This window comes from Cydia pomonella, chromosome 12 (genome assembly GCF_033807575.1).
Source record: "Cydia pomonella isolate Wapato2018A chromosome 12, ilCydPomo1, whole genome shotgun sequence".
Taxonomy (NCBI): domain Eukaryota; kingdom Metazoa; phylum Arthropoda; class Insecta; order Lepidoptera; family Tortricidae; genus Cydia; species Cydia pomonella.
In genome coordinates this window covers 9848780-9859455 of record NC_084714.1, presented here as the reverse complement: position 1 = coordinate 9859455, position 10676 = coordinate 9848780, and the positions used below count along the sequence as shown (strand labels likewise).

Here is a 10676-nt window from a genome sequence, read left to right as displayed (position 1 = left end):
TTATTGCAAATGCCATGCAGTATTAGCTCGGTCAGACTTTATCCCATTGAATGTCATGACATGATTGGTTCATGAACCAACTATAAAGACACAAACAGCCTCTTCCTAAAAACAATTACTGACTTATATTTATAAAGATGGGTAGTAAGAAAACATTTGAGAAAAAAATAAGTGGTTCAATCTAAGATATTATGTTTATTTAGCATGAGAGAACAAATGTTCTTTAAGTTGAGGCATATTTTTAGGCTTAAAATTACATTGGTTGCACTGTAAATCCGTAGCCATTAGGGTCTTGTGAGCTTCATTTGATATTTTCTTAATACTTCCATTTTCTTTTAGCTCACTGAGTGCATCTGTGAAGAAAAAAAAACATTAGATATTCAGTTCACAATAAATAGAAAATAAAACATCAATAATAGCCATTTAAGGAGTACTTGCCTTGGTAAGGAATAAAGTTTTTTGTAACAAAACTGTTCCAATGTACTTTAGTTTTCAGGCATGGTGAAATCATGTCAGTACTTATAACATGCATGTGTAGGCGCTGCATACTTGGTACAGCATGAAAACCAGCCTTGAGGGTGGTTCCGTGATGGTCTTCTTTTAGCTCTTCATAAAAATCTCCGAATTCTTCTAAGAGGCTAATGTGACTCTTATTGAGATTGTAAATACTATTTATGTCCTCCTGTGGCAGTATAAGGTAATGAACTTTGGCTTTTGGATATTTATCTCGAATAATTACAACTCGGTCAGACTGTTTCACGATTAACTCTGGGTCTTTCATGGATCCTAACAGTCCCAGCGACCAGTGTCTTGGTTGTTTGGTAGTTTTACACGCGTCTCCTAACATACTTGCACTCCTTTTACTCATTTTCAGTCTTGATATTAGGTATTTAACCCTACGATTTATAAAACAATCCTTTTTCTTAGTAGCAAAGAGAATACATTAACACTGAACAATTAATTCTGAAATCGATTCCTACACTTTTTGTTTTTAATTTCTATTTAAATGTCAATGTCAAACTGACATTACAAAGGAAGCGTTCGTAATTAGAAGTTAAGGCCCGTCCAGACGGGAAATCAAATTGCCAATTTTGCAATATACGGAGGTGACGCCATTTCGTGGCACTTTACTCTTTCTACGCTTTGTAGTTACTCTGGGGGCCTACCGCGAAAACCAAAATTCGCAAATTGCGGGGATCTTTCTCTTTTATTCTCATAAAGACGTAATTAGTGTAACAGCCCTGGGCTATAACCGCGAAATTTGAAGTTCGTCAATAGGGTTGTTTCCAATCTTTTGAAACGCTTGTAATACGTTCTACATTAACCACACGTTGCCCTAAAATTTAACTATTACCCTAAAAACGGCTTTTTAGGGTAATTAAATTCAGAATATATATTTTGACCCATGCTTTCGCGCCCAAAACGCTCTTTGAAAATTGTATGACTTCACAGTTTACGGTTTGAATACAAAAGAGTAAAGTAAGTATATAGGCAGTGGCGTAGCTAGCATGGGTGGCACCCGGTGCGTGCGGAAATTCTGGGTGTCACCCCAAAATTCAATCCAAAAAATTAAAATATATAAAAAAAGAAATAGTAATTTATGTTTAATATTCCATAGCTCAGAATTTACTCCATCGCATTCATTTTAGATTCCATGAACTCTCAATAGTCCTACTTAAACCCTGGCCGGTGTTGCCTCTGCGTGCGTTCTATGCAGGGCTTGCAATTTGATTATTCGACAAATTCAAATGTTTGACATGTTTTTATATTCGAATATTCGGCCGCGACGACGAGAGGAAAATTGTTCAAGTTAGTTAAACTTAAGATGAATGACATCGATTTTCTGACAGAAAATTGAAAAATCTTTTTCCCAACTTTTTTTTCCTCCAATAAAACGGGGTAACTTATGTATATCTATTTCTTTTCGTTTTTAGCGATGACTGTATTAAGTAATATAATGCCAATCAGCACATAAGGTTTAGCTGTTAGTGCTGATTGAATGGAAAATAAATAAATGAAATGAAAAACCTTTTGCCCTCAGATGTCCTATTGCTAAAATCGAAATTTCCTTAACTGCTTCTCTATTTTTCTTGCATGTTCGAGCGATAAAGAGGCAAATAGACGAACGAAGTGGTTGGCGTTAGGCCCTTCGATGAATGTATCGCGAATTCAAGGTGCGAATCGGCTCAACACTCGCGCTAAGTGCTTCATTAATTTCATGCAGAAGTACGTAGGAGAATCAGTCTACAGGAACTAAATACAAGGTGTAATTAAATAGGATTATGTTGGTGACTTGAGTTTGTGCCTAAGACGAGAGTAATTTTATTCACATGGTTCGTGACAAGTAGGTATGTACTGAACTTTATTTGAAACTTAACATAAATGTTAAAATGAAACTACGTATATTCTAGTTAATTTTATTTTAAAGCTTATAGTAATCACTTTACTACCTATTTTAATAAAACTAATATCATTAATATCATTATATTCTATTTTATAAGCAACAGTCATGACTGAAAAATTTTATAGCTATCTTATATAACTTGTGGTTTTTCAGTCATAAGTTCACATTTGAAATGAATAAATACTATACCTACGTATCTAATTAAATAAATAAGCGCTAAGAGGTAACCTAATTATATTATATCAGAAGAACGATATGTAGGTATCTATTACATAATGGGTTAATTATTTGTATTTATGTATAATACACTATTTTCACTGCAAGGTGGGCCGCCCTGTGTAACCAGAGTCAGGAAGTGAGTGGTGTGCAAGCTCCCTAAGAATTTGTTCGAAACTTTTGCCGGACGGCGCTTGTAAGCTGTTGTTTTTGAGCATTGTGGAGTTCAAGCGTGTCGCCAGGTAACACATCTGAAACATTAATTTCTTTTAAAATCCAGTACAATGTAGAATACACCGTGTTTTTTATTTCCGTTAATTTTAAGGGTTCGTTTCTGAGCTTAAAATAAGTAACTTTCTCAAAGACACCACTAATCTAATTAACTCAATTTCGGGGATAATCAATAATTTATTTTTATCTTATAAGGCCCTTACGAGCGTATACACTTGCCTTAGGCCTTGTTTACATATTGATTAGTCTTTAATACGAGTGTGCACATTTGCTACTAAACGTAAATACTACCGTACCATAGTAAATACTATCTCGGACAATCGATGTTCGAAATGACATTTATATGTCAAAGTTTTCAATTATTTGGTTGAATTAAATGTAATGCCCGTGTATATATATGTAAATTAACTATGCCATTTAGTTTCCTTAAACGTGCTTACCCATATCCCGGAGTTCACGGAATTCAATAAAAACACGGTGTATATGTGTGAAAGGGGGATGGTAACAAGTTTAATGTGTATGTAAACTCAGACACTCTCAATGTTGGCTATGCTTTAGATTGACCGGGATAAACCGGTGTCCGGTCAGAAAGTTGACATCAGCAAGGCCCCTAACGCTGCAGCGACCATCATAGAGGTGGCACTCGTTACACGTGTCACGTGTCCAGCAATGTTTGGCGGAACAATTCTCCCAGCATCATTACAGCGTACTTGAGGTTCTCTTTGAATCTCGCGCCGCTCGCGCGTGAATGAAATGGTACCCTTGTATAATTTTAACAGCAAAGCTGACATGAACAGCAAGGCTCCTAATGCCGCAGCGACCATCACGGAGGTGGTATACGTCCCCTTCAGTGGTGTCCGGTGTAACAGCTCCCCCTGCATCACGAAGGTATACTCGAGGTTATCCATGAACCTCGTGATGTTCCAGGTATAATGTTCTTACCAGCAAAGCTGACATAAACAGCAAGGCCCCTAACGCCGCAACGACCATCATGGTGGTGGCACACGTCCAGCGGCGTCCGGTGGAACATCTCCCCCGGCATCACCACGGTGTACTCTAGTTTATCCATAAGCCTCGTGAAAAGGGTGGTCTCGGTTTAATGATCTCACCAGCAGAGCTGACATGAACATCAAGGCCCCTAACGCCGCTTCCACCATCACGGAAATGGCAGGGTGGCACACGTCCCCTCCAACGGCGTCCGGTGGAACAGCTCTCCCGGCGTTACGACAGTGTACTCGAGGTTTTCCTTGAACCTCGTGAACGGTGTGGTTACGTTGTCCACGACCCTAGAGATGCAATTGATGTGTTTATATCTTACCAGCAAAGCTGACATGAATAGCAAGGCTCCTAACGCCGCAGCAACCATCATGGAGGTAGCACACGTCCCCTCCAACGGTGTCCGGTGGAACAGCTCCCCTGGCATCACGACAGTGTATTCGAGGTTCTCTTTGAACCTCGTGAACGGTGTGGTCCCGTTGTCCGCGACCATGGCGGCACTGGTAATGTTGTGTATGTGCGACGCGTCAGGGAGCGATCTGCGACGGCGGCCGTGACCTGAGTAATGTTAATAACATTATCAAGACATTGTAACGACATAAATAATATTTTAAAAGTAAGTGGTATTGCCACAGCTATGATTATATTTATTTACCGGATGGCTCGAATAAATCCAGACAGTAATCCGGCTGGCAGTCTGCAGCGTCCATACAGGCCTTGATCTGTGAGTGTATCCACAGGGTGGAGCGCTCCTTCATGGAGGCAAGGAGGAACGCCTCAAAGTCCAAGAACACTTCATTGTGGCGTTCGCGGTACCGAGCCGGCTGGTGCGGAATGATGGAGGCAAAGTCGCGGTTTCGGCAACTACAAATTACAATCATGCGTGTTAATTTCAGTCGCTTTTTAAAAGAATATTTTCTAGTGATAGCGGATCTGACACACTGAAAAACAAAAGATGTCTGTTCCGTTACCGAAGTTAGGATAGCTTAAGCAAACCCAATTACCTAATAGGGAAGTAAGAATTTTTAGATGGCAAAATTATCAGCCAAGACTGGCCTTAACTTAATTAGTTTTAGGCTCTAATGCCTGTAATGTACCAAAATAGAACTGGGAACAGAAAATGACAATTAGAACCTCAATCTGTGAATGATCCTCCCAACACATGGCTTCTATCATAGCGACCATTCGCTTTTTAGGGTTCCGTACCCAAAGGGTCAAACGGGACCCTATTACTGAGACTCCGCTGTCCGTCCGTCCGTCCGTCTGTCAGCAGGCTGTATCTCATGAACCGTGATAGTTAGCCAGTTGAAATTTCTACAGATTATGTATTTCTGTTGCCGCTATAACAAAAAATACTAAAAACAGAATAAAATAAATATTTCTTTCCAATCTCGAGGTTCTCATCCAATCACCGAAGTTAAGCAACGTCGGGCGGGGTCAGTACTTGGACGGGTGGCCGTTTTTATAGATAATGGTACGGAACCCTTCCTGTGCGTTTCTTGATTTCTCCGAAAGTGACAACGAACTATCGAATCGATATGCCGGCCGAGACACCCTGAGACAGGCCGAGAACGGGTATACAACTATACACACGTTTCACCCTTCTCCGATTGGGTAGGTTGTTACCGAGATTCTCGGCGAGACGCTCTAGAGGAGTGTGTACAGCCGGCATTAGAATAAATATGAAATGTATTAAGTCATATACAAAAATAGACAGTTAAACGTAGGTTAACAACGCTTATTTGCTACTCTAGATCGGCTATGTCACGAACTGTACAGAGCAGTGTTGAATTACGCCCTCGATGCTTATTCGTTCTCCTTCCATACCCCTTTATCGCATATGGTTTTACAATTATGCGTGGATATATTTATTATGAACACCATATAAAGAATCAGTCCCGCGTGAAAACGAACGTAAATTTTAATTTTACCGATATGCGAAATGTATAACTGTGTAAATGTGACCGGTCTGCATTAAAACGAAAGGTGTCCGCATATTTGGTACACATGCAGTTAGGTAAAGTGCATGTAGTATTAAACCGGCCAGAGGTAATAATAACGTGAAAAAGCAAGTGCATCCAAAACTTGTATTTTAGGTGTTCCGCAAGGTTAGCTGGCGTGATAACATCTGACATGCTATTATGTGTTCAATGCAGTTTTCTTTATGCGAGGACAATTTGTTTGTCGGCTTTATAATCATCAGGTTTTAAACGGATCGCGGCTGACTTCTAATAATTAAATCTACTTTTTACAAGCTTGATACATTTTACAAGCAAGTCGGGTGATAATGCAATATTATGGTACCATCGAGCTGATCTGATGATGGAGACAAGACTACAAGAGGTGGACATAGGAACTCTGTGATAAAACAACGCAACCTAATTGTGTTTGGGGTTTTTAGAATTTGCTCGATGAGTATTAGTTGCCTGTGGAAAGAAAAGTACAGTCAGCGATAAAAGAAATGAAAAATGAAATTTTTGGCAAAAACTTACTTTGTAGTGCGTCATACACGCGCAAAAAACAAACGATATCTCTTGAAAGTCAAGAACACCGTCGCCGAATAATATCTGGTTGTGACCTATATTTATATCGCCTTAAAACGACGGTAAAGCAGGGGACCGGAATGTATGAGATTGTATGGCAACTCCAAGGTAAAGAATATAAGCTTCTAAACCCTTTTCTTTGTTCCCAGCAGTGGGACGCAAATAGGCTGGTGATTACGATTGATAAGTCGTGTAATTGTAAGTTACCCCTCTTTGACGAGCAGCACGGCGCCGGGCGCGTGCGGCCGGTCCGGGTCCGGCGACACGGCCACCTCGAGCAATTTTATGTGTCGCCATGCCGAATCCGGGTTGATGCGCGCGCGCAGCTGCAACTTCGTGCCGATGGGTACAGCCTGAAACATTACATTTATTTTCCTTTTATTATTTATTTTATGTTTTCAGGATAAAGTTACCGGATCATGTACATACGAAAAGCCAAATGTATTCACTGGCAAAAAACAAGAAAAAAATATGTCCAATTTAAAACGCGATAAAGCTTATTGTGGCGCGTGTCGAATCCTTGCTTCTATAAATTTTCATTTATATGATAGGTATCTAGGTACATTTTGTTCCTATGCTTTTCCACAAAGTGCAATCTTATTTATCTTTATCGTTAGATACTATACTCATAGCTAGATGATATTTAATGTCCGACGTAAAGTTTTTATCTCTTACTACGTTACTACTATGTATCTAATTACAAGTTATAAACTTATGATCGATATAAATGCGAACATGCTACCGGTCCAGCAATACAGAAAGTGGACTAGGTCGTGTTTGCGTATTGTTAAATGCGTCTCGGTCGTCGTGGATTTAAGAAACATAAATCGCCTTATCTTATGGTCGTGTAGTTTCGGCTAGAGACAAATCACAATAAGGGACGTATCATATGACTTTACCTTTTCTTACTGATGATGTAGTATATAGGTATTTCAGTAAATCATATGGGGAATAAGGGTACAAATACATTTAATCACCTTCAATCTGCAATAATTTACGATCAGAATATATAGAGGTCATAATGAGCAACTTTTATTAATATGGGACCAACCCCGAAATTGCAAAAAAATAAAATGACTCTCCCATAGAAAATGTCAACGTCAGACAAGCCAAAATGTATGAAACAGACAATGTTTTCTTCATGATTTCGAGGTTGGTTCCCAAGTTGCTCAGTATGACCTAAGTATATATTCATATCGTCAATTAATGCAAGTAAGTAAATTTACACCCTGTATAAATTATACATCACACGGGAAAGTTGTAACTAATATATTAATATTCCGTTTTCTTTGTAAAACCAAAAAGTAGTAGTAGAGAACAATGCTATGAAAAGATCTCAAATTCAATGTTTGATTGTTAGGTTACCTATTGAGTCACGGGCACTAATCGGGAAGAACGATTTCTGCCTCTATTTTATATTAACTATGTTCTTCTAGTGTGCATAATATAATAAGTGATAAAAGAACGTACAGCAGTTACCTGATCGACGGGCAGGTCGACGGAGTGGTTGGTGTGCCGCGACACCGGCGGCGCCTCCTTGTACAGCGCCACTTCGTACTCGAGCCGGCCCGGCGTCTCCTCCACCACGCCGGACACACGCGCGCCGTGTGGGCTGGGGCACGAGAGATAAAATACATATAATAGGTTGTTACTTAGTTGTTTCTAACAAGCAACCAACGAGTTATGTATATTACATATTGTATTAACCCTTTGAATGCCACGCCTAACGTGTGCGGCGCGTCATCGTGAACCTTATCGGAATGCACGAAGGCACGTCTGTTGAAGTTTTTGGCGGACAATAAGTTACCCCAATACGACCGGTCTGGCCTAGTGGGTAGTAACACTAGCAACCCTGCCTATGGCGCCGATGGTCCTGGGTTCTAATCCCGGTAAGGGCATTTGTTTGTGTGATGAGCACAGATATTTGTTCCTGAGTCTTGGGCGTTTTCTATGTATTTATGTATTTGTATATTACTTATATAAATCGTTGTCTGAGTACCCACAACACAAGCCTTCTTGGCTTACCGTGGGACAGTCAATTTGAGTAAGAATGTCCCTATAATATTTATTTATATAAAAAAAGAGGACTAGAGCCTCAGTTAACCATGTCATCTCCTCCTTAAGGCGGACTATAGTAGAGGCTGTAACACATGCGCCACGCATGAGCATAAAATGGTTTATGATACGAGTAACTACTAAACAAATTAATATTTTATGGCTACCTATCAAAGTCTCCGGATAGTCCAGATGGTCATTAAGAGTTGGCTGGACACAGTTTGACCTTGATTATTTTAGGTCTTAATTACCGGTAGAAGATCGAACATATAGTTATAAATATAATGTTAGTATTTATTTTGGATTGAAATCGCCAACAAAACAGATGACCAATTTACACGGCTCACAGGTTCTTAAACCCCAATTCTAAAGGGATGTATTCTAAAGGGATCTGTACCTAATGATCTTAAGATACCTAGTCTACCTACTTGTCATGCTCTTTCGCAAAAGACCAGACGAAGTTCATATTTTTAAAATTGAAATGCAGCTTTAGATCTGCCTCTTCATCTTAGGCCTTTTCCATCAAGTATGATAATTTAAGCAGGGTTCGTAAAAGGCCGAAAAGGACGTCAACTGTCGTGCCAAGATCTGTGTAACCATGCTCCTAATCACCGAACAAAGAACTAAAACTAACTCCGAATCTATTTCCTTTTTACAAAGCGGGTACTCACAAGCTGCCAGCGAACCCGGCGGCCTTGTTCTCGATGATGGTGGGTTCGGGCGGCTTGCACATGATGATCAGCTCCTGGTCCGACTGCATCACCACGCCCGGGAACTGCGGGAACCATACACGAACGTGCACGAAGCCCTTGAAATAAAAGGTAAGTACCATCATCAGCGTTTATATTTCACTGCTGATCATAGGCCATGGACCTTTTCTCATGAACGAAAGAGAAGATACCCGCAACCAAACAGAAAACCGCAGCTAAATAACACTAGACCCTACTCTCATAGTGTTGTGTGTGACTAATTTGCAGCTCAACGAGGATGCGGAGTGTTAGGGTCGGCAAAGTTGCCTCTGGAGTTGCAGACGTCCATAGTCTACGGAGACTCCTTACCATCAGACAGGCCGTATGCTTATTTGCCATCGAGGTAGTATAAAAAAATGGGCAGGAGAGAGGCAATTATTTTCATTATGCTGGCAATTATTGTGTCAGTGGGTGTGGGTGATATTTCATATGGGGTTAGGTGGAGCAAGTGGAAAAGAGTGTTTCTCTTTTTCTACTATTTTATTAAATACTATTTGTTTACATGACATCTATTTCGGCCAATAAGTTGCTCTTGTACTTCTGTTGCTCTTGGCAAAATATACTTGATCCCACTATCTCTCCAGGCCTTATAGTAAGTACCTAAGTATTTTATTATTGTAAATGTCAGTTACAAATGGTCAATCTCATTAGAATAGGGATCATTTAAAAAATAAAATAAGTAGCTTAAGTATTATTTAGGTACTTAAAGGCATCTTAGGTCTAAAGCCTGACCAGTAATATGTGATCACGCGCCATATTGCGGAATTTCATCGGAACTACATTTTTCATACTAAACTGAACTGTCACCCTATACATGAAAATAACAGCGCCCTCAACTATCATAATATATTTCTGGTCGGGCTTTACCTACCTACTTACATAGGTAGGTAATCGTACTTTGTTCTATCAATTAACTACTGCAGAATTTTGCCTGTCATCATAGTAATTTAATGTTACGAGTACCTACACTTTACGGTCTAATAATTCTACTGATGGGTAATTATCGTTTCAATGAAAATCACGTGTTTTTTCTTAGAAATTTATTGACCTATTTTTACACGAATTAAATCGATCCCACCGTGGTGTCTTGTCATAAAGACGTTACTTGTTATACTGCTAAGATACGGTAAGAGACTAAACAATGTCTCTACTTACATATAAATATGGGAATTTGCGAACAATGAGGGATAAACCATTCTGCGCGCGCGAGTTTAGCGCCCTATGGTACGACGAGCTTCTCATAGGAATTTAAAGATATGATCCATCTATGTATATTAATTTTATCGGTATATCGAATTCTTTTTGGCTCTGCGTTTACTGTTACCAATAAATCATTTGGTAGAGAAAATAGATTAGTCACAGACATCGATGCGACTTCATAAGATGGCTAATATATAGAGAGATTAGTTATGCGGGCTGTGTACAATTGCGATATCGTTACGCCTTCATTTTCGAACGAGAGTGAAAAAGCATCCTTCATAA

At 39.6% G+C, this 10676-nt stretch overlaps 2 protein-coding genes across 3 annotated transcripts in view; both read right to left on the bottom strand.

Moving 5' to 3' along the window:
* Nucleotides 1–175: 175 nt before the first annotated feature.
* Nucleotides 176–966, bottom strand: LOC133523484 (aprataxin). The gene is made up of 2 exons (XM_061859114.1): nt 439–966; nt 176–353 (listed from the first exon to the last, which is right to left on the bottom strand). Exons 1-2 carry the CDS (start codon nt 866–868, stop codon nt 196–198), a joined length of 588 nt encoding a protein of 195 aa, XP_061715098.1. The 5' UTR covers nt 869–966; the 3' UTR covers nt 176–195.
* A 1505-nt stretch (nt 967–2471) lies between these two features.
* Nucleotides 2472–10676, bottom strand: part of LOC133523480 (uncharacterized) — a 31164-nt gene continuing 22959 nt past the window's right edge. The window contains exons 4-9 of one of the 2 annotated variants that reach the window (XM_061859108.1): nt 9117–9253; nt 7861–8002; nt 6598–6743; nt 4503–4711; nt 4170–4405; nt 2472–2871 (exon numbers count right to left, since the gene is read on the bottom strand). In XM_061859108.1, coding sequence (XP_061715092.1) covers nt 2719–2871; nt 4170–4405; nt 4503–4711; nt 6598–6743; nt 7861–8002; nt 9117–9253 — 1023 coding nt within the window. In that variant the 3' untranslated portion in view covers nt 2472–2718. The remainder of the gene's footprint in view (nt 2872–4169; nt 4406–4502; nt 4712–6597; nt 6744–7860; nt 8003–9116; nt 9254–10676) is intronic. The other variant, XM_061859109.1, reaches the window with a different exon arrangement.